General features: G+C 39.1%; 1 protein-coding gene across 18 annotated transcripts; it reads right to left on the reverse strand.

Annotated features, from left to right (window-relative positions):
- Nucleotides 1–774: 774 nt before the first annotated feature.
- SGO1 (shugoshin 1) lies at nt 775–23,670 on the reverse strand. Of its 18 annotated transcripts, none has more exons than XM_056800310.1 (11): nt 23,391–23,611; nt 22,088–22,162; nt 20,231–20,578; nt 17,147–17,295; nt 16,867–17,063; nt 14,426–14,530; nt 11,809–11,888; nt 9,407–9,465; nt 7,595–8,455; nt 1,632–1,821; nt 775–1,459 (listed from the first exon to the last, which is right to left on the reverse strand). In XM_056800310.1, the coding sequence occupies exons 4-11, from the start codon at nt 17,286–17,288 to the stop codon at nt 1,318–1,320; spliced, it is 1,776 nt and encodes a 591-aa protein (XP_056656288.1). In that variant the 5' UTR covers nt 17,289–17,295; nt 20,231–20,578; nt 22,088–22,162; nt 23,391–23,611; the 3' UTR covers nt 775–1,317. The 18 variants fall into 18 exon arrangements, 17 of the variants coding, with proteins under 17 accessions (XP_056656288.1, XP_056656294.1, XP_056656293.1 ...); XM_056800316.1 differs by lacking the exon at nt 23,391–23,611 and adding an exon at nt 23,351–23,368; XM_056800315.1 differs by lacking the exon at nt 23,391–23,611 and adding an exon at nt 22,853–23,303.
- Nucleotides 23,671–24,045: the final 375 nt, after the last annotated feature.

Below are 24,045 nucleotides of genomic sequence, written 5' to 3' on the forward strand. Positions count from 1 at the left end.
AGGCAGACCTGTCGTATAATGAGGACAATGGGTAATAGATGGCCAGCCCTAAATGCTGTGGTATCCATCAGCCAAAAGATGAAGGGGAAGTCTCCCTGGTACATCGGGCAAACTGGAGCAGGCACATAACAGGATAGGCTGGGAGCTAAACCAAACACCTACAGTGATGAAATTACACTTTTGTGAAGCCTATGCCACCTCAGGATATTTATTTACAAAAACTACACTGCTTTATGTAATAAGGCAGCTCAGCAATGGTGAACTCGGAGGCTTTTTGAAATCCTAATTTTTGTTACTTTTAAAAAGCAGAAGATATTAGGCAAAAGTAGGCACTGCTCTCTATTGGAGGAATTCAATACAATTCTGCCTTCAATTTACAAGTTTGGTTTTAATACTGATAGCAAATGGGAAGATGCGAATGCTGTTCGGCCAACTTAATACTCTATTAATATTTTTAAAATTTACATTGAAGCAAATTGACTAACAATAAAAATCTGGTGCCTCTGATGGGATCTTCTTGTGAGAGTGGAGCAAGCTGCACAGGCCAGTCCTATGCCATCCAACTAGAAAAGTGAAGAAAGTCCCTTAGAATTCATCCAGGTATGGGATCTTGCACAGCTTTGGTTCCCTACAGAGATCCCTGGAAATTTCATTCTGGCCTAAACTATCAAAGTGCTTGTTAAAGGGCTCCCAAGATAATTATTCCCATCATGGAATTCTGTATTCTGCTCAAAAGAATATGCACTTTAAGTGTAGAAGAACAATTATCAGTGCTGGCTTACAAATCTTTTATTATTTTTGGCATATGGTAAACAATAGACTTCCTAAAAGTTTAAGCATGCATATATATAAAAAGCCATGAAAAACTGAACTGATAAACTGACCAGATACTTTATCAGTAGCAGGTAATGAAATTGAATAATTAAGTGTTTCAAATGATTCTTTACCTGTCTTATCATACATTTCACAGTAATGATTCCCCATATATGGGAAAACACAAGTTGTCTGAAGTTACTATTAAAGATTTTAATTTGTGTAATTAACCACCACCATTTTCTCTACAATTACTATAGGAAATATAATTTTCATTAATACTAGGGACATTAGGTAGTATAATACATTTAAGCTTTTTAAAGAGGGTTAAGAACAGTTATTTATGTACAGTAGGAAAAAGAACTTAATGTCAATGTTTGAAGACAAGTTTTTAAAGCACTGAAGTGCTTTTAAACAGAAGAACTTTTCATGTTAATAGTTCTGCCCACTCTTGTACCAATAGTACCATCAATCCTTTCCAAGCAAGAGGGTGTAAGATGAATTTCAACGACATCCAACAAAAGCTTCATTGTATTTGGACAGTGAATGCTTTTTAGAAGATCTGGGCCTGGAGTCCTTTTTCTGTTTGAAAATTGGAGAATTCAAAAAACATACATCTGTAAATGGGTCTCCTCTTCTTAGTTTTCTAAGAAAATAAAATAAGATGTTAGGAAACTAATTCCAAGACTCATATATAACTTTTGTAGTTCAGATCAAAATCACAGCTGAATTAAGTCACAACATGACTCTCAAGTCCTCCTGTCCCAACCCCCAACCTTCTCCCCCCTCACCCCACCCCCCAGACCATTACAACATACGTGGCAAGGGCAGGTTCCTTATAATTCACACTGAGGGTACACCTGCGCTTACGCAGGGGCAGGGAAGAACGTTCTTCACTCTTGCTGAATGGAATGGAATGTTTCCTGCTTTTTGCACCAGAAGTTTGATGGATATTGGTGACATCTTTCAAGCTGAGATGAAATGACTGTTGAGTTTCACAAGGTGAACCTGTGGAAAGAGCATTCACTGAAGAGTGATCCAGACAAAATGAAAAACATAAAACTACTTTGGCAATCAGTGTATAGAAGTCAGAATGTTTACCTGAGAGAACTATTGTTCTGTTGTCACAAAGACATGTGCTCGAAGAATATAACTTTGAACAGGTTAAGCACCTAAAGAGCATGAATGGTCTAAGAAAAGGGAGAAATCCTTCTTAACTGAAGTGGAGAGAAGGCAGGGGCATCTCAGCTCACAAGCATGGGGAAAAACATCAGTAGGTAGCAACAGGGGTCATATAGCTTATTCAAGATACAGAGAACTGGGTGATGATCAAAGGCAGCAAGGGAAGACTATTCAGGAGTGAACAGTCCTAACTCCAGTTAGGCTGGAGTACTAAGTATGTGAGGAGTCCTTGAGGACCAAAATGTACACTTGGAGTCAAACTGTGTGAAGTCAAACCCACTATTTGACAAAAACTGCTGGGAAAACTGGAAAACCGTATGGGAGAGACTAGGTTTAGATCAAATCTCACACCCTATACCAAGATAAATTCACAATGGGTAAATGACTTAAATATAAATAGGGAGATTCTAAGTAAATTAGGTGAACATAGAATAGTATACGTGCCAGATCTCTAGGAAAGGAAAGAATTTAAGACCAAGCAAGAGATAGAAAACATTACAAAATGTAAAATGAATAATTTTGACTACATTAAATTAAAGTTTTTGTACAAACAAAACCAATGCAACCAAAATTAGAAGGGAAGCAACAAATCAGAAAATATTTTTTTATAACAAACTGTGTGAAGCCTTGAATTCCAGGATAAGGAGTTCAGTCTGTTCAGTAAAGGTGAGCAGCTAGCAAAGGTTTTTAAGTAGCAGAGTGACCATATTTGTGTTCTATAAAGACAAATAAAAAGGATGTTGTGTTTGCAATTGATTAGTGTGGGGAGGAGATTAAAGGGAGGCAGGACCATTAGAAGGTTATTGTGATAATCCATTCAAGAGGCAACAACTAAGGAGGTAGCAGTGGGAAGGACTAGATTTGAGAGATTAGGAAAGCAGAATGAACAGAGGGACACATGTAGATGGAGACAGACAAATCAGGGCTGGATATATAAATTTTAAGTCATTTGCACAGAGGTAATAGTTAAAATCATGGGAATGTATTAAGAACACCAGAGAAATCAGGAGATGGGGATGATTAGAAAAGCAGGGAAAAAGGTAGAAAATCTGGTGTGATGGAAGTCTCAGAGAATCAAAGGACAGTGCAGCCTAGAGATGTCAAGCTCATCAAGGTATGTATGAAAATGTAGTTGGGCAATGTTTAACAAAATAAATACAACACAAGTATGTGGTGTGAAGACACTTGTTTCTAATTGAGGCTGACCCCACTGGTGTAGACATTAATAGTGTAAATGCTAGAGAGGTCAAAGAGGAAGAGGACTGAGAAGCCACTGGACTCAGTAATCAGGCCTGGGGGGAAAAAAAGCTGTCTGAGCAGAGTAAATTCTAATAGGTTGTAGAGACAAGCAGGAGATGTGATAGTGGACGTGAATGGAGACTGCCTATTTAAGAGTGCAGGAAAAGGGGGAAAAAATACAGGAAGGTGGTAAGATTTGAAAAATGTTTTAGAGAAGTGCTTTTTGAGCCAGGAAGGAAGGAGCTAAGGGAAAAAAAGATACTGAAGACCAAAGAAAAAGGGATGAATGAAAGTACCCAAGTCTGAGGAAGAGATGGAAAAGAGTAATAAAAAACCCAGGGTAGAACATTGGCCTTGTTTAGGAGAGCCACTATTCAGAAGGGGAGGAAAAAATGTGGTGAAGGAAGGTTTGCTCTATTAATTCGGAGCAAAAGTCAAAACCAACCTCAAATGAGCAGAAAGGTTTAAAGGAAGATGACAATGTATAATCCCAAAAGATCCAACACAGCTCAGTAAAATCAGCTAATCCCCCCCAAACAGTAATTCCTCCCAAAATGATCCCTTTGGTCCTGAGTTATGATTTAATTGGTGCTGGGAGCAACCTGCATTAAGAAACTCACCTGCCAATCTGTGACTGCTCTACACCCAGTGGTCAGGCACTCGCTTATGTGACAGAGGTGGGACTAGATAGAACCTAGGTCTTTCTGGTCCTGAGGACGCTTATCTCTCCACTCCTCCATGCTGTCTTGTCTACAGATGTTTAACTGATATAAATCAGTTGCTCTAAAAAGGAGGCCAGAAAAGCCTAGAAATCATATCAGTCAGTGAACATTTATTTGATCTACCTGGCAACAGCAGAAAGAGAGCAGCTCCAGGCATACTGATGTGTTCAATATAATCTAGTGACAGGCTACAGAACGCCACTTCACAAACTGCAAAAAGCAGTGGCAGATAAGTTTGTAGAAAGTTTGGCCTGAGACTCAACTGAGTAGATTCATCTCCCAAGTACTTTTAGATGAAACTGGAAGGATGAGAAATAAACGGGAAGCAGGAACTTGCCAGTGTTGCAACCATTATTGATAGCTGGTGGTAGAAGTGCATGTGGCATGTCCATTTCTTGAAGCCTCAATTTTCTCATCTGAAAAACGATGCTATACAATGCCTCCACTAAATCTCTCACAGGGTTGCTATGAGATTCAAATGAGATAACATATGCCAAACATTTTGTGAACCTTGAAGCACTCTGAAACTGTTAGCTACTGTCCATTCAAGGCAAGTATAATTCTGCTGGATTTGGCCCTAGATGATGGTTATAGCAAGTGTTTACTTTGGAGCACCCCATTTAAGAGGTATGAACAATCTGAGGGGCGTTCAACATAGCAGTGAGCAGGGCAGTCTTGAAGTGAGAAAGACATGGGTTCAAGGATTCATTCAACCTCTCAGGATCCCAGGCAGCTCCCTGAGATTATCAATTAGAGGTGAGTAGTCAATGGAGGGAGCTCTCATGCCAGGACTTCCTTGTTGACGGAATCCCAGGTTCAGATTAAGAAAACAAATTCATGAAGATAAAAGATTATGTTTTTAGAGCACTGTCTGTTGTCTCTTTTGCCCCCTTTGTCTATTTTATTACATGTCTTTGTGGATGCTCGCAATCCCTCCTCCAGAAGAATTGCACATGAGTTCTCTGAGGTCTTGCTATCCTAAGTATATTGCCTACTATGATGACTTACACATAGGAGGTTCTGAATAAATGTTGAATTCGATGATGAGAAGGCAAAACCATCCAATTATATTACTTTTGTTTCTCAACCAAGGAGGAAGACCTTCAAAATGGGAAAGATCAATTAAATATAATTAACAGAGAATTGATTGGCAAGTTAAGTGAGGAAATGGTAAGAATGGAAGTGGCAATCAATGAGTTCATGTTATTAATCCTAAAGACTTGACAAAAAGCTGAAGTGACAAGGACAAATGCACAATGGGATACCATATCTCATTGTGACAATGACAGGTGTGCAGCACAGCCAAAGTCACACATAACAGACTGAAGTGTGAGATAATGTTATGTGGGGTCAGATCCTGGCTCAGACAGATGGGGGAGAAGCTTAAGAGGCAGCATGGCTTATATAGTTTACATTTGAACCTTGGTCCTGTTATCTGAGTGACTCTGGAAAATTCACGTAACCCATCTAGGCCTCAATGACTTCGTCTATGTAAGAAGTGGGGTAAGCTAGGCGATCTCTTGGGTCTTCGTATCAGTGACTTCTGAGAACTTCTGGAACCTGGGACAGACAATGCTGGACTGGAGAAGGGTCTATTCCACACACTACAGACACGTAAACATGGCTTCAACTCCTTGTCCAATTCTAAAGGCATGGTTTGTAAGCACTGAAAAAGGGAAGCAGTAATACTAGTAGGAATACCATCAAAATCAGCCCACGCCTGATTAAACCTCATTTACTGGACTGGACCAGCGAGGGGACACTTGGAGATAACACACATGTACTTCAGAACATCACAAGACAGAGTCACTCAATGAATCCTCAGAGGCAAGATGGGTAGATATGGATTAGCTGTAGCATAATTAGGGAGATCTGGAGCCAGCCCAGGATGGACCCATGCTTGGATTAAAAGAGCAAATAAATAGGTGACAGAGAGATCATGGGCAGTGCCCTGGGAATCTGTCCTTGGCCTGCTTTACTAATGACTCGGGCCTAAGAAGAGATGGCCTGTTATCAGATATACAGATAGAACAAGTCTAGGAGGGACTCCTACTCCACTGGATGCCAGAATTAATATCCTAAAGAGAATTCAACAACCTGGAAGTGGTAAAAGGAAATATAAGAGGGATACATTACCATTAATGTAGTTTAGTTTTTTTAAAAACCCAACTCCATGGGGGCAGCTGGGTGGCTCAATGGATTGAGTCAGGCCTAGAGATGGGAGATCCTAGGTTCAAATCTGACCTCGGACACTTGTGTGACCCTGGGCACGTCACTTAACCCCCATTGCCTAGCCCTTCCTGCCCTTCTGCCTTGGAGCCAGTACACAGTATTGACTCCAAGATGGAAATTAAGGGTTTAAAAAAAAATAAATAAAAACCCAACTCCACAGACACAGGACTGTCCAGGTGACAAAGGTCTAGAGGGGTTAAATTAGGGTTCTAGAAGCTCCAAAGGAGCCAACTCTGTGACAATGACAGAAAAGGAATATGTCTGTAGGAGGTATCTTGTGCTCAGAAGGATGGCGGCCTCTCCATACTCTTCTCCTCATTGAGTCAAATATGGAAAATATGCCTTTCTTTGTATTTCTGGCCCTTGGTAGGTGCCCAATAAACGTTTATTGACTGACTACTTCACTTCAGGTTCTCCACTTAGAGATGGACATTAACAGATTGGAAGAGGTAGAGAGAAGGCAATGAGAATGGAGAGAGGGAATGAGAGCATCATGTGACCTGGTAAAGCAAATATAAACTGGGTGAGGTTGGGAGAAGACCAAGAAGGGCTGTGAGAGCTCCCAAGTTATGCCCGGACGGACCTAGGACTAAGAAGAACATCTGTAAAGAACATTCTCCTGCTGGGATGGGCCACCAAGGGGTGAGGGTTACTCTTTTCTTCCTGTCATGGGTCTCTGTGAGGAAAAGATGTCCCTGTTAAGGGACATTGCACTGTAGAGGGACATTCATAATTCAGGTAAAGGACTCTACTGAGCTCCTTTTTATTTCTAGGCCTCATGTTTTGGGGTCAGAAACAAACAAATTGAGGGGCTTTCTATGAAATAACTCATCTTTTCAGCAAAATAGGAACTGAGATAATTTTTTGAAAATGTGATAAGGAAATAGGAGGTCTAAGGTTAGAGAAGACTGGTAATAAGGTGGTGTGGGAATATGAAGAGTAGCAGACAGTTGACTGGTAAAGCTTATCAAGTCTTCCAAGGTGATGATGCATACATACATTTTTTACACATGCCATCAATCAGATTGATTGAATTAAGTTTGTAATCCATTATTTATAAATGTAATTTTATACAACACATGCAAATTCCTTGATTTTGGCTCAATTTTACCTCTTTACAATTTTTTTGGGGGGACTTCTAGGATCTTTACTGATAGAACATCTGCATCATGATTGGGATCATGTGTTGCACATACATACAACCAAACAGTTTAAGAGACCAGCCTGAAGTAGGCCAGAGAAAGATGGGAATAGTTTCCCTACAATGATATCACCCTGAGTATCTCCCACAGGGACAGATGGTGGTTCTGTAACCTCCCCCAGAGAAACATATGGTGAGTATATCAGCACCAAGCTATCATTTACCATCAACATCAAAACTGCAGACAAACAAATGGTTCACTTACTGACATGGCCGGTGTCCGCCGGTCTCACAGAGCTCTCAGGGGTGTTTTCAGTCACACATTTCTTCTGTTCTGAGAATGTCCTTTTGGATCGGGGCCTCATTTGGATGGGGCTTATAAGTGAGTCAGGATCCAGATTTTGCATGTATTTGGATTTTTGTTTAAAAGGTACATAGAGTTCACCAGAATCTCGTTCTGAATCACTTGATTCAGAGTTGTTAGTCTCAGAATGAATACTGATTTCTTCTTGCTCACAATCATCATTTGCTTTCTTTTGCCGGAAAGGAGTGATGTGAACTCTTTCTTCAAAATTAAAATTGTAGGCATCACTGGAGTCCATAGATTCATCTAATTTTTCTTTGGAAAGATTTTTTTTGCCTCCACTCCTACTCTTCTTACCCTTTGGTGCACATTTAGATTTCCTCCTCCCACTGGATCTTCCTTTTTGCTCTCTTTTTCCTCTTTGTGAATATTTACTTTTTATTTCAGTTTGGTTCTCTGTAGGTATCACCACCACATGTTCTGTTTCAGTAAGAGCATCTGGCTCAATTAGCACGGGGGATAAATTAATTTGGTTCTTGTTCCACTGACAGACATTTTGGTCTAGATTTTCAGTGACAAGATTGTTTATTAGATTTTCCTCATATACAAGCTGGTCCAGTTTGCAAAATTCCTCTGTCAAATGACCAATTTCTAAATGATCTAAGGTTTCGAAGCGAAATTTATCAGTGTACGTTTTCTGTACACTGCGTCGAACAGATACACTTCTTGGTAAGACACTGTCAGGTAGCTTCTCCTCTTCATTTGGAGAAGAATTCTCAATATTAAGCCCCAGTGTATCTTGAAAAACAGGGGAATTTTCTCCTAAGGATTTAATAGATAAATTAATTTAAAAGGTTCTCCTTCCTCCTTGCTGCCACCCCCCAGCTCATGGGTTATTCTTGGGCATGACAGGACCAGAAAGTTGTTTTCTACATTTACAACAGGTTATAAAATTACGTTTAAGGAATAATCTTGGAAAACTTGACACCATTAATTTTCTTAGTTACTTGAATCTGACCTATGAAAAGAGTTTGTGTGCACCCTGGAAAAAAATATTCAAAGGCCTATATTCTTCTGACTAGTTGAATTAATTGATAAGGCAACCAATCAAAAATTAAGCAGTGATTACTTGCATGATACTATAAAACATCTAGTGATCACAAAAAATAAGGAGAGATAGGACCTTTTGGGGAATGTATAATTTTGCTGAAAAGGCACACTTTGGAACACTACCAGAAACTTTTGTTTAAATATTAAAGGTGTGGGATAGGTACTAAAGGCTATAGAAAATCCAGAGGGAGGGGTCAGTGCATATAGCAGAACCTAAGTAAAATCTGGGTAGATGGAAGGGAATAGGGAAGGCATTTGAGGCAAGAATCACATGAGAAAAGATGAAGAAGCAGGGATGAGTCAGGTCTAGATTTGCATTAGGGAATAATGAAAGTTAAGGATAGAAACATCGATGAAGTCCAAACAATGCTTAACTAAGGAGTTTATTTTATTCTAAAGGTAATGGGAAGCCATTGATGGTTTATGAGCAGGTACCACAAGACATCAAGAAGTTAACCATGTGTGAAATGAGGGAACAGACTACTCTGGGAGGGAAAAGATGTATGTGTTAGATCTGTTCACTTCTAAATGAAGATGAAAAATGATTAAAAGTTTAAGAAGAAGTTAAGTCTACATGGAGACTTATCTCTGCCCTAATGGTATGTTTAGAGAATTAGTGAGAATATGATGCAAGATTTTATTTCATGACTTTATTTCAATTACCTTCTGTTTGAGAAGATTCAGCTTTTCCTGGAAGGTCAGCATCCAGAATGGGCACATGCCTATGAAACAACTACAATTTATTTGTAAATCCTACTAGAAAAATAATTTTAACATTTTCCTAATATTTTGTGGATTTTTTTTTTAGGTACTATCTCCCAACCCTGCAAATGTTCTTCCCCCACAGACTTGGTATAAACTTTGATAGTAACCACCTTGGGGCTAATTCCTCAGGACTGGCACATGCAATCCTTCAAATTATTGTGAACATGACCTAGTTCTGAACCTCTTTGCTTGAGGTAGTCCTGTCCTTATTTGGCGAAAGGAACCATGGTCTCAGATCAGGATGAGAAGGCCTGGGCTTAAATCCCAACTTTGCGGCTTGCTATCTATGTGAGCCCAATGCAAAATGACAAGGATTAGGCCAATTGAAGGTCCTTTGCAGCTCTAGATTCCACAGGGAAGAATCCTGATAGAATGGTCCCTGCCCTAGTAGCGTATAGATCATTCTTCTTTTTTTTTTTTTTTAAATACTGTGTATTGGCTCCAAGGCAGAAGAGGGGTAAGGGCTAGGCAATGGGAGTCAAATGTCTTGCCCAGGGTCACACAACTGGGAAGTGTCTGAGGCCAGATTTGAACCTAGGACCTCCCGTCTCTAGGCCTCGCTCTAAATCCACTGAGCTACCCAGCTGCCCCCAGATCCTTCTTTTTTAAACAAACCCCACAAACCCCAAGAGACAGAAAGAGTTTTGGTCTAGGAGTCAGAGGTCCTGGGCTGAAAATTTCACTACTTATGTTATTTCTTGGGGCCTTGGTTTCCTCATCTTTAAAATGTGATTGGATCTTATGATCTGAGGTCCTGTCTAGCATCAAATATATGATTTAATTTCCCTCTAAAACTTAATTTATATTATTCTTTGTAAAATATCACTGGTTCAAAAATAAAAACTTGCTGGGGGCAGCTGGGTGGCTCAGTGGATTGAGAACCATACCTAGATATGGGAGTCCTAGGTTCAAATCTGACCCAAGACATTTCCTAGCTGTGTGACCCTGGGCAACTCAAGTCCCTACCATTGTGTAGCCCATACCACACTTCTTCCTTGGAACCAATACACACTATTGATTCTAAGATGGAAGGTAAGAGCTTTAAAAACAAAACTTGCTGTACGTGATTAAATATCAAATTCTAAATTAGTGCAGTCTAAATTATATTGTACATTCAATTCGGCCTATCAAAATAGAACGCACGTCATCGTTTCTTTTTCTTTAAACCCTTACTTTCCATCTTAGAATCAATACTGTGACTTGGTTCTAAGGTAGAAGAGTGGTAAGGCTAGGCAATGGGTATTAAGTGATGTGGTCCATGCCATATAGCTAAGAAGTGTCCAAGGTCAGATTTGAACCCAGCCTGCCATCTCCAGGCCTGGCTCTCAATCCACTGAGTCACCTAGCTGCTCCCACACTTCATTTCCAAATGAAAACAGGTCTTGAAATTTCTCTGAACCATGAAATGTGATTTTCTTCATCATATCCAATCAATAATTATAATTTCAAATTAATTATAATTTTAATATATTATTTTTCTGTGTGGATGTTTTTTTTTTTTTACCAATACAAATGAGTGGATTTTAAATATGAATTTTGGACATACACATAGTAGTTTCATTTTAATCCAAACAGTTAACTATCTGAACTCCATTCTTTATATTTCTAATGCATAAGTTGTTAAATCTTAGGTTAAACTGATTTAAAATTATACATGAAGGAGTGGCCAGCAAGAAAACAGATAGGAAAAGGGGCCATATTTTAAAACAATAACTTGTCCAGGCAAAAAATATAGCATACATCCTGTGATTATTTAAGAATTAAACTTAAATGTAATATTTCTTCCTTAAACCGGACAATTTATATACCATAGGAAAATAAATTATAATAGTAATCACTTCAGGGCAGTTAGATGACTTGGTGGATTGAGAGTCAGGCCCAGAGACCAGAGGTCACTGGCCTCAGATACTTCCTAACTGTATGACCCTGTGCAAGTCACTTTACCTCCACTGCCTAGCCCATACTGCTCTTTTGCCTTACAACCAATACATAAGTAAGGGTTAAAAAAAAAATCACTTCAATATAGCTCTAAGTCTTGGAAAGTATAGGGAAGGTATGATTTTGTAGGGGGGGGGGGGGGAAGGCCAATCCCAATAAATGCTCTTGTGCCAACCTAAGAAAAGACAAAAATGTGAGAAAATTATAACTTTTTTTCTTATTTCAGTGATTTCAACAAATCTCATTTCATAAGAAAGTTCAGCCCCTAGATATAGCAGACTAACAGAATTTCAGTGTCAGCAGAATTTTTTTTCTGATGAGAAGTGCATTTAATAATGATTTTGAAAAACTTTCATACTAACGGTAAATAATTTTCTGGTGAGTTGCTGGCAATGCCTTCATTGTAGCATTCCTCCGTTTCTGAGGTATTCATTCTCTGGTTCTGTGAATATGTGTGAAAAGCATTCATTAATATGGAAATATGCATATAGAAGCATTACCAGTCAGTATATCAGCTCAACCATGCAAGAGTGAAGGCAAGTTACAAAAATACTATTCAAATTCTATAGGTCTAAATATTTGGATTCCAAAATGAAAAGAGTGGTAGGGAACAATTATTTTTCTATTATGTGTGCATTTTTTTCTTCAAAAAGATGTTTTAAGGGAGCTAACCTATATATTAAGATCAAAATAGCATTAGAGAAACATTAAAGATGATGAAAAACTCATCATGAGTTAGCATTATATTGGATAACTGCAGAGACATACTTGGTCTCTAATTTCCAAAGGTTTAAAGTCAAGTTTTTTGAAAAGTTAAATTTCCTACTGCTTTGTAATTACTGTCGTTCATTTATAGACATTATTGAGAGTAAAAAGACGAAATGAAAAACAGAATACTTGGTATACTTTATGAATAATTCTAAAATCATTCTGAAACTGGCTAAAAAGAAAAATGTAACAAAATAGATTCAAAAGGGATTTTTGGGGTAGTAGCTAAGCCTAGATTATTCTTATCTACATAATCTGAAATCAGCAGAGGAAATGTTCCCTTCAAATCAATGATGTTACAATTAGAAGCACACAGAACAGAGGAGACGTATTTCCCATTGGCTATTTTTCTCCATAAAAATTTCAACATGGTTTACCCAATACACAACAATATTTATACTGCTGATTAAAATTCTAGTCATTTATGAATATTAAATGCTGATCCGTAGAGTGGGGACTTTCACTACTTTTTGTAAATGTCTCAATTTATTAATAAGCCTTTCTACTCAATTCTTACTTAGTTTTTGTGATTAAATCTCATGGAAACTTTAGAGACTAGGAAATGATGATTGAAATATTTTCTTCCTCACTAATCAGCCCAGGATAAAAATATAATGTAAATATAAAAAAAAAGAAGACTAAGGAAAAGTAATTCCCATCTATTTTTTTAAAATCTTGAACTTAATGTCCAAATAGGGAAAGTTTCCAGATACAAATCAAATCAGAACAAGTGAATTCTATATGAAACCATGAATTTCTATTATGTACAGTTTATTTTAAAAAGTATATGATAAATTCAAAGTGTTACTTTCAAAGTTGTTTGTCTGCTTGTTTCTTTTTGAATTTCCTTCTGTCCTCTTGTTCAATGAGCCCCTAATTATTTCTTTTACTCTTTTTTTATGGGTAACATTATTATTACGGGTAACATTTGATTCCTTCACCACCAAATCCCATCCCAAAAGAAAAAAAAAAGAAAACCATAATACTTTTAACAAATATGCACAGCTAAGTAGAACATTTGCCATGTCTCATTCAATCTGTAAAATTGAGATTTGAACTCTGGACTCCATTCCCCAGGAGTCCTTGCTAGCTCCCAGAATGCCCTCTAATCTCACTGAAATCTCACCTGGGACGAGAGCAAAATTTTATTTAAAGGGTCTTCCCCATACGCGGGCTCATTTGACTTCCTGTCTCTGCTGGCAGATGTGCCTCATGATGTGAGTGAAATTTTGGGTGGGCCTTATGGCCCATCTGGCACGTGCTTTTTCTTACTTGTATATTCTTAAATTCTCAACCTTTAATAAACCTCTAAAAAAATATAATACTCCTTGCAGAGAGAAACTAATTTCTACCTGCCTCAGTCTCCCCTAAAATTTTAACTGTTACAAATCTCATCCATTTCACATGTTGTGAACTCGGGTTTATAAGAATGGAGATACCTTCAACAGAAACAAGATAACTTGGGGGTAGGAGAGAAGATAATCCTTTGGATACAGATATATGGATTTGAAAATCATCTGTGTATACATGATGATTGACTCTCTGGGAACTGGTGTCAATAACACTAGACAGGTCAAGGAAGATAGAGGCATATTCCAAAAAGATAACTGGACTTAACAGTTAAGCGGTCTTTGGTAACCTTGTGGTTTCAGCACCATGGTGGGGTTGAGCAATGAATGAATGGTGAGAAGAATGGAAAATTCTTTTTAGAAATTTGGTGGGAAAAGGCAAGATTGACATGGGATGGCAGTATCAAATGAAGGTACTTTAAGAATAAGGGAGACTTGGCATGTCAGTTATCAGAGAAGGAGCCATTAGAAAGAGAGACTGAAGATATGTGCGGGAGGAAGAAATCCATAAGGCAAGCCTTCAGGGATCTTAGAAAAAAATGAAATTAAAGTCAGAAGGATTCACCCCCTTTTTGGGAGAATAAATGAAGATATATACAGGTTTTGAGATATCAAAAGGGTTGAACTTGGGAAATAGGAGCCAAGGTCATCTACTAAGGGAGAAGAGGGGCTGGAAAAGGGATGAGGAGGTTTGGAGTAGCTGTTAAAGTATTTCCTTTTCCAAGTACTTCTATTACTACTACACACCAAAAAAAAAAAGGACGAATATCTTGGAGATAATATTATAAATGTTACAGGTATTCAATAAATAGCAATGGAAATAAACGTCTTAAATGAAAAAAAGATAGAAAATTGAACTTACAGGAGCTGTAGAACACAACGCTTGAGCTGGGCTAAGAAGGTCAGCTGTCTCTAGCAATTTTTGAGTGACCTTACAGATAATGCCTCTCAACTTTGACAGTTTAGCCTGATTGAGGAAAAGGAGAACATGTTTAAATTACATTTTATGTTACAATGTCAACTATGAAAACTATTTTGGGAGAGGGGTGGGGAATGGAAGAAATGTGGGACAAAAATGTTATCAGTAAGATTCTAGGCACAGAGATAAAATTTCTTAACAAGCTTAATTGGGGAACAACCAAAGTAGGACAACTAAGCACAGATAACTGTAAAACAGAATATTAAATGCATCAGAGAAGCACAAAGAAATACTAAGAGAATTGTAAAACAGAAGGTTAAAGAGAGAAAAGAGCAAGACAGTGACATCTGAACTTTAAAGGATATGTAGGGATTCTGTGGTAAAAACAAGAACATTTCAGTCCCAGAAAATGACATGAGAAAGAGATACAGAGGCAGGAAAACTCTAGGCATATTTTGGGGCTAGAGTACCTCAATGTAGTTGGAATGGAAAGTACGAGAATAGGCTAGAATAGTGATGGCAAACCTTTTAGAAATGGAGTGCTGGGCTCCCCACACTCCCCAGACTGAATGCTGAACGTGTCCTGCCTCCCATCCCCTGGATCCCTAATCCAATGCAGGGGAGGAAGTATTCCCATTGGGCTGCTGGGAAGAAGGGTGGTGAACAATGTCTTTAGTGAGTAGAGAGGGAAAGGGGAGTAGCCCGAGTGCTCTGTACTCCTCCAGCTCTGCCACCTATGTGGCCACCTCTGCCACTATGTGCTCCCATTGAGCTGCTGGCAAAGTGGGGGATGTGAAAAAATGGCATCAGGCACAGTGCAGAGGGGAAGGGAAGCAGCTCCACTATGCATACAGGAGAGCGCTCTGTATGCCATCTTTGGTACATGTGCCACATGTTCACCATCACTGGGCTAGAAGGTCAAGAGGCCTCAGATTGTGGTCAAGTCTGACTATGCTGACAAACACGGGGTGGTGGTGGTGGTGTGTCACTGAAGATTTCTGAGCAGAGAAGTGACATGAGTAGATGTGGATATTCTCACAGTAATTTCCTTTTGGCTCTGCACTGTATTGTACTTTTAAAAAGGTTTATCTTGGCTAACAAAAGAAATTGTTTTATTTTCCCTAAGTAAGCATTAACTGATGGCATAAGTAAACTGCTCAGGAGAGTGCCAAACGGGAGCACAGCTGCAGTGGATAGAGCACCAGGCCTGGAGTTGAGAAGACCTGGATTCAAATTTTGCCTCAGACACTTCTTAGTTGTGTGATCCTGAACAATAACTTAACCCCAACTACTCAGCCCTTGAAGCAGAGTAAAGAATAAGGAATTCTTAGAATTGATACTAAGGTAGGAAATAAGAGTATATTTAAAAAAAAAAAGAAGAAGCATGCCAAGTCAAAGAAAGGCAGAGCAGCCAATAGAAAATGTCATTTGCAGTAGATATTATGTAAGTAGATAACTCATACATGGAAAAGTAAAAACTATCACATGATACCCTTAGGTTCAACTAACATAACCTCCTGTTTTAAGATGAAATCAAATTACCTGATGCCAGAATTGCAGAAATAAATGCAGTTAGACTTAAGTAGACTAACAATAAACTTGATCTCCTTAGGAAAGCATTAATCAAATGTTGAAAAAAAGATTGACTGTTGATACCAAGAAACTATAATATCAAGCCTTTCCTCAAATCAATCTACTGAAACTCAAAAAAGAATACTGATTCCTATTATGTCTGTACAATCATATGAAATGGAATCAGATAAAATTGTGTCAGGATGGTTAAAATGACCATTTTGCTACGGCATGAAAAATAAGATCAGGTTTATAAGTAATGGTCAATTGAGCTGTCGCATTTAGAACCAGCTTAAAATATAGTTATTCTCAGTTTAGAGACTTGTCTCTGTCACTCAGCTCAATTTGTTAAGTGATCAGCAATGCATAAGTGTTCAACTTGCTATTTACTTCAAAAAACAAACACAGTACAGGGGACAGAAAGACAAAAACTAAAACTAGCCTCTGCTATCAGGGAGCTTTTTCTTTATTGGAAAGGCACAACAGATGCACAGAAAAGTGAGATGGCAGAGAGCTCGAGCAGGCATGATCAAGCGAGGCTTCATGAAGAAGGTGGTTCATGGAGATGGCCTTGAAGGAAGACCACTCAGAAAAGCATAAACATCAATTGTAGACTTGAATCTTTGTGTATGAGACATGGCTAAAGCTGGAACTGTACCAGAGAATCAGACTAAATAAAGTCACTAACAGGAAAAAACTATTTGCTATCAAGTTTTAACACTAAAATTGAGCTAGATTAGTAATAAGTTAAAGTAACTAATTCAAGTGTTTTAAAACCTTCTTCTGGGAAAACTTTTTTATAATGAAAATACCTGAGTGGAATCTTCTGCTTGCTCTGAAGTCAGCTGTCTTCTTAATACAAACAGCTGAAGGCTGAGGCACTGGCATTCCTTCTTCAAATGGAGGATGGTGTCTTGGGCATCCCTCACTTTGGATCTTTCATTCTCTAAAGCTAATGCCAGTGCTCTGTTGTTCTCCTGGTAACTCTTCAACTGTTCAGATGGATTGGCTGAAAGGAAACGGCCAATGGTTAGTTATTAAATGCAATTTTAGTGAGTGATACCCAAAGAAAAGAACCCGAAAGAAGCTCACCAATTATCTTGCACTTGGCACCAAGAATGGGCTTGGTTTTGCCTATTTGGGCCAGTCGTTTGTTTCTTTTCTCTTTCATCCGTTCCTTTATATCTTCCAGACTATCCTGAAAGGATTTTTTAAGGCATTTTTCCTTCGACATCTTCTACCTAGAGATGTCATAAGAATACAAATTCGAAGTGAATATTTTCAAGTAATAATCCATTTGTTATGAAATAAACTACATAATTGCAACATGAGAACACAGGTTGTGTCTGGAGATTTGGCAACTACCTGTATATGATTATTCAATTAATGTGCATTAATCAAAGTCTGATTTTGTAGCTCTCCCAATTTCACTGACAATTTCTAATATGGGCAGGTGAATAAGTAATGATGGTATTTCTAAATATGGATCTGTCACCTAGATTCTTAAAGTACTTTCCCTGTCTGAAAACATCTTATGCTATTGCTATAGATATTATCTTTCATTATCATGGCTTCTCCTCCTCTCCCTGGCATTATTCCAGCTCCTTCCTTGGGACCAAGCAAGAGCAAAAGCAAGAGAGAGTATGTCTCCTACTCTCAAATTCTCAATTTACGCTTGATGCAATAAATATTACTATTCCAGGTAATGATATGTCAGTCAATTCCCATGACTCTACTCACTATCCTTGTTACTTGACAGATCAACCCCCCCCCCCCCCCCCCATCTGCTTATCAGTCATTCTTCTATATGAAAATGTCAGGTCCTGGAAGGCAGGGGCTCTTCCTTTTTGATTTGAATCCGCAGTTCATAGTAATGTCTGGCAAACAGTAAACTCTTACTAAATACTCATTCATTTATTCTGTCATTCACATTTTATTTCTGCCCTACCTGCAAGTCCTTGACTTTTGTAAGTTTGAATCATGTTATGACTCAATGGTTACATTAGTAGGCTGGGTCTTGGATTACAGACAAGAATCTATCCTAGGGCCCATATTATAGTACTTTTCAGCATGTGAAGATCTGCCAAAGCTTACATTCTGCTGCCCTAATCTTCAAGAACTTGGGGTCACCAACATGAGATGATGAGACAGCAGAAAGGCAGGACTTTAATGGAAAAGAATGACAAGTATCTTGTGTTAATAATAATAAAAACAAAATTGCCGAGTATGCTATACTCGTATTAAAACAAATTTTGATGATTAAATGTACTCAAATTAAAAAAAAAAAGGCCAACTCCAAAAGACTTAAGTTTTAATTTAGTTCTATTCATCAGATATTTGTTTTACAAAGCATGGGAGTGGAAAAGAGGTGTGTGCCTGTGGATACAAAGCTGATAAAAACCAATTTCCTGCTCCAAAGGATTTTACTAGATAGTGTATTGGTGACTGGGGCAAGGTTACATGGGTATTTGGGTAAACAAAAAACAACTGTACAAATGATATTAAGCACTTTTCAAATCCTAAAATACCATATGTGATAGCTATTATTAGTAATAGAGGTTCAAAAATGTTATGAGTTTCAATGGAAGAGATCACATCTAGTTTGAGAGAATAGGTAAGGGTTAAAAGAGATAGCACTTGAGCTGGTCATTTAAGAGACAAGTGGAATTTTAACAGGTGAGGATGTCAGGAAAGGCACTGTGGACAAGGGTCACAGCCATAAGGTCTCAAGCAATGGCATCAAACTCAAATAGAAATGGATTCAAGTAGCAGCAACATCTTTACTAAAGACCACAAATTAACATTTGTGTTATGTTGTAATTTTATTTTGTTAAGCATTTCCTAATTATATTTCAATATGGTTGGACCTCTGGCCTAAAGGAAAGGATGTGCAAGTAGACACGGGGAAATAGTAAATAGTTCAGTTCAGATGGCCTACTAAAAATATTTATTCTTGGATCAGGCATTCAAGATCTGGCTCCAGTATTACCTTTCAGTCTTAGTTCCTGTTATGTTTTTTTTTTGTGTATGCTACTAACCAGAAAAACTATACCAGCATATGTTCCTTTCCCACCTGTCCTCACATCTAAAATGGTCTGTCACGTCCAACTTCATTCATCTATTGACATAATTATTTTCTTTTAAATTTTAATTCAAATATCTCCATTTATAAGATGCCTTTCCGGCTCTCCCCAGTTAGGAGTGTTCATCCCTCCCTGAATTGTGTAGGCTACTTTGGCTTTTTCTATGTAGTTAATTCATCACCTAACTTCTGGACATAACTTTAATCTGCTCTCTCCTTGATTTTAAATTTCTTGAGTGAAGGAGCTATCATGAAAACAACAATAACAAAAAACCAACCCTTACTTTCTTAGTTATATCACCAAGATAAAATAACATAAGCTATTGGGGGGAGGGGGGGGAGAGTGGGGAAGGGAGGGAGTGATTTGCACAATCTGTAATAGATAATATTGTGGTTGAGATAACATTTGAAACCAGGTCTGACTTCAGGCCTGGTATTCTATCCACTGTGTCACCTAGCTGCCCTGGGCTATCACTTTTCATTTATGTATTTCAGTGCTTAGTACATAGCTGGTATTTAGTAATATGCCTCAGTTTGCTCAAGGGTTGATGAAAGAGTTGGATCTGATGGCATCTAAGGTCTCTAGCTCAAAATCTATTACCTTTATCTAGACATTGTAATAGATAATGTAGAGTTAACATTTTAATGTGTATTGGAAGACTTATAGTAGAATACTCACATCTGTTTTTAATTACTTTTTGTTTCAAACTACTTACTGACCAATTTTTTAAAAAACCCTCAACAAGAGGGAGTACAAGCAAGATAACTGGCTACACTTATAGTAGTCTTAAAAATGAAAAGTTACAAATGGAAACATTTCCTATTTGATTACTCCTCAGAGACACAACCTATGATTTCTTTGCTATCAATGCAGGTCAACAAATTCTCTAGTTTCAGGCTTAGAGGGAATACTCAGTGGGCATTAGAGGTTGTACCTGAACCCTCATCTTCCTGGCATGGCGGCTGCTCTCCATCTACTATGTCTTATACCGGTTTTGTATGCTTGGGTAATAGGCCTGGCACAAGAGAAGCACTCATTTAATTTGGACTTTAAGGGTATTAAAAAGAGGCCGAAGTTGTACTGGGTGCCTTACCTCTAGAGGCATTTGTAGGTAATCTTATGTGCAAAAGGCTATGCCAACAGAGTATAACCTCTGGCAGTGTGGACAGGGACTGGATTCTGACTCTCAGTTGTTGGATGGACCAACCTGGTTAAGTGGAAAGGCTAACAGCAAGCAGACGAGCCAACATGTGGTAAATTATTTGGCCATAGCTGATTATAAAAATTAAAAAAAAAAAAAACACGGTGGTCTAGACTAAATAGGAGTGATTATACAGAGGATGACTAAGACTTGTTGGATATATTATAATGAGGATTTTTTCTGTATATGCATAGTATTAGACGGTTCAGGAGCTCTCTTCCAACATTAAATTCGGGGATCCTGTGAATATGAAAATTATAAGGTTACAGATCAAACACTTGTTTGTAAACATGTTTACAAAAAGTTTTATTAATGCTATCAAAACAATTACTATTAATGAAACACATTTCACAATAAATGGGGAAACTACCATGTCTTACTTTGCAGGTGTGGTTTCTATCAGTTTCATTCAGAATTGTTTACATGGACTCATGTTTAATTAACAGCTACAATCAGGCTTTGGGCAAGAGATGGCAGAAGGTATGAGTATGCATATGAAAAGTTAGGACATGCTCTTGGCTGGCTGGGAATCTGGTTTTAGGAGGTTTTGCAGTATTCCAGGGACTGATGTATTCTGAACAACATCAAGGGATTCTGTAAACCTTAGAGCTATATTTAAGTGTTGGCTATTGCTATTTCATTTTAGATTCTATAGAAGTAATACTCTGACAGCAGCGTACTCTCTTTTCAGGAACAAAAGTCGCACTTGATTGAAATGAATAAAAACATAGAAGAGCTATTTTCTATTGTATCTGTCCAGGGATTTTGTATGATTATCTGTATGCTTTGAGAGCCCACAAAATCTTTACTTGAATGATCTATACACTTAAAGAGAGCATCCTTCATAGAAATATGAAAAGGGAATAGAAAACCTTTTTAAAAGAAAATCCTACAAGATCATTATCTCCATAATCACAAACTTGATAAAGATTTAGAGCAGGTCTTATCAAGAATCATATGATAAACTGCAGGATAAGAGTTTAACTGGGGAAAAAAATTACATCTTTATTTTCACAAACTTCTATCTAAATTTTAGCATTTCCTTTAATTATTAAAAAAATTATTCTGAGAAGTTATCTATAACATACACAAAAGACTAAGAACTCCTGGTTTAGAGGGTCATAGATTTTAAATTGGAAGGGACCTTACAATTACAGATGAGCAATTTAAACAAAACTTAGAAAAAACATACTACATCACTATTTATTGTTTGTTGACTACATATATATATATATATAAAAAGATGTTATATTTTATTTAAGAGGGCAAAGTAATGCCTTAAAAGTTCTCTTCCAAAGACTTCTCTCATGTATATGTTAAGATTGTAGGCTTTAGGGGGCAGCTTGGTGGCTCAGTGTTAATTAAAAGAGAGCCTGGCCTGGAGAGATGAGATCCTGGATTCAAATCTGTCTTCAGATATTTCCTAGCTGTGCGACCCTGGGGCAAGTCATTTAACCCCCAATGCCTAAGCTTGACAGTTCTTTTGCTTATGAACTAATAGACAATGATACTAGGTCAGAAGGTAAGGGTTAAAAAAAAAAAGGATTATAGGTTAAGACCTGTAGGGTTAGATTACTGAGTTTTTCTTTCTGGAACTCAAAAGCATCTCATATATTTTCATTTTACTAACTACTCTCCCCTCAGAGAGGACTAGAAGGTAATTTTCACTTAAGATCTAAAGTATGAGGAAAGACACAACGGAGATACAACTAAGAACCAAAAACGGCTAGAGCTTGCTATCTTCCCTACCTGAGCAGGTGGAATCCTACACCTCCCCTATGTTCCCAGACTGCAACAAGTTCTCCTTCCAGGATCTCCAATTACCTAGGAAAGTATATGGGAAGAAATGAGAGGGAGACTCAAATTACCAGACTAATCAAGTTCACCAAAGAGTCAGATACTCAGAGGTCATCTTCAACATCTCAATGTTCCCATATACCCAATCCTATCATGTCAACCTCCACAATTTGCTACATTCACTCCCTTTTCTCCACTCCCACAACCAGCACCCTAGTTCAGATCCTCATCACTTATTGCCTGGAATATATCAAGGGCCTCCTTATAGAATCTTCTCCCTGGTTCTAGTCTCTTCCCCTTCCAATTTCTCCTTCATATATAGCTATATATCAAAGTACTCTTCCCAATGCACAAGTCTGATCATCTCAAGAACCTTTTGTGGCTCCCCATTATATTCAGTATAAAACAAAAACTGTAAAATAACATGTAGACGGCGCTTTCAGGTTTGTAAACTTTTAAAAACAAACTCTCCAGACAGCCAATTATCAGAATAGCTAATTCTTACAAAGCACTATACCAATATCTCCTTTTGGATCTAAATGCTATTATAATTGTCCCCATCTTACAGATGATGAAACAGATGCAAATAAAGGCTAGGTGACTTGTGCAGGGTCATTCAATTCCATCCATCTCACCAGGGTCATTTCTAGGGAGTTCCCCTCCACCCTCTCTTCACCTCCGCCTCTGGAAAGGGTCAATTCAAAAAACCCTCCGCACATTCGGGCCAGGAGCAACCCTAGAAGCCGGGCGCCGGGGATGGAGGCAGGAATGAAATGCATCTGGCGACTGCCGGCTCCGAGCTTCTATTCCAGAGAAGGGAAAGGGGGAGGGGGGCGGCGGCTCGGGAACGACTGGCAGTGGGGGGCAGGGAATCAGAGTAGGCTTTCCGGAGGAGGTGGCAGGTAAGAGCCGCCTGGAAGTGAAGGATCTAATGATAGACTGAGGTGAAGTCGGTCGGGGTTACGGCAATGAGGGCCTGGGCAAAGATTCGGAGACGGAGATGAGAGAACAGCTCGCGGCCCCAGAGGGCGTGAAGGAGAGTGTGGACGATAAGTAGGGCCGGGCTATCGGCGCCCTCAGCGGAGCTGGCGGGGGTCCTGGGGAGCCAGTGGCCTGGCCGTGCGGCCTCCACCGCGGAGGAAGGCCTCAGCCTCCCCGGCGCCCGCCGAGCCTCGGGCCTCCCCTCGCGGCTTAACCCGTTCTCCCGCATCCCACCTGGATACCCTCCCGCCGTCAGCAGCGCGCTTTGACCTACGAGCTCCGGCGTCCCCGGCCCGCGGCGCAGGCTCCGGCTCGGCCGGGTCCGTTGGTTCCGTTTACTCGGCAGCTTCCGGAGCCTCGTTCGAAATTCTCCGCTGTGCTCCCCCATTGGCGGACGGTGCGCGTCACGTGAGGCGGCCAAAGCCGTGCCGTCGTCGTTGGGGAGACCAGAGATGAGGTGTGCGTGAGCACGTACGCTCCTCCCCACCCACTTGCTTCCGTCACGTGATTCCTACTCCTGCCTTATTGCCGCTCCCTCTCCTTCGCTCCTGTCCACTGCTCTTTTTGCATCCGGGTACCTCGCTTTTTGCCAGTGAAGAAGGAAATGACTGGCTCCGCCCCCGACGGGGGTGTGGTCTCCGAGGTTCTTGGGCGGGGTTACTTTCGGTCGCCACGCAGTGTCTCCTGGTGGTGGAAGAGGGGAACAGCGCCTCTCTTCTTTCTGGCTCACCCTCGTATTCAGCAGATTTAGCAGATAGATCAAATAACCACCTCAAACCAAAGCAAAGTAGCCAACATTTACGGAGCTTCTACCCTTAATACCTGTGGCATCTTGATCAGAAAGCTTCACCTTGCTTTAAAAAAAAATCCTTAACTTCTCTCTTAGAATCAATATTGTATATAGGCAGAAGAGCTTTAAGGCTAGGCAA

The sequence above is a fragment of the Monodelphis domestica genome, chromosome 5 (genome assembly GCF_027887165.1).
Source record: "Monodelphis domestica isolate mMonDom1 chromosome 5, mMonDom1.pri, whole genome shotgun sequence".
Taxonomy (NCBI): Eukaryota; Metazoa; Chordata; class Mammalia; order Didelphimorphia; family Didelphidae; genus Monodelphis; species Monodelphis domestica.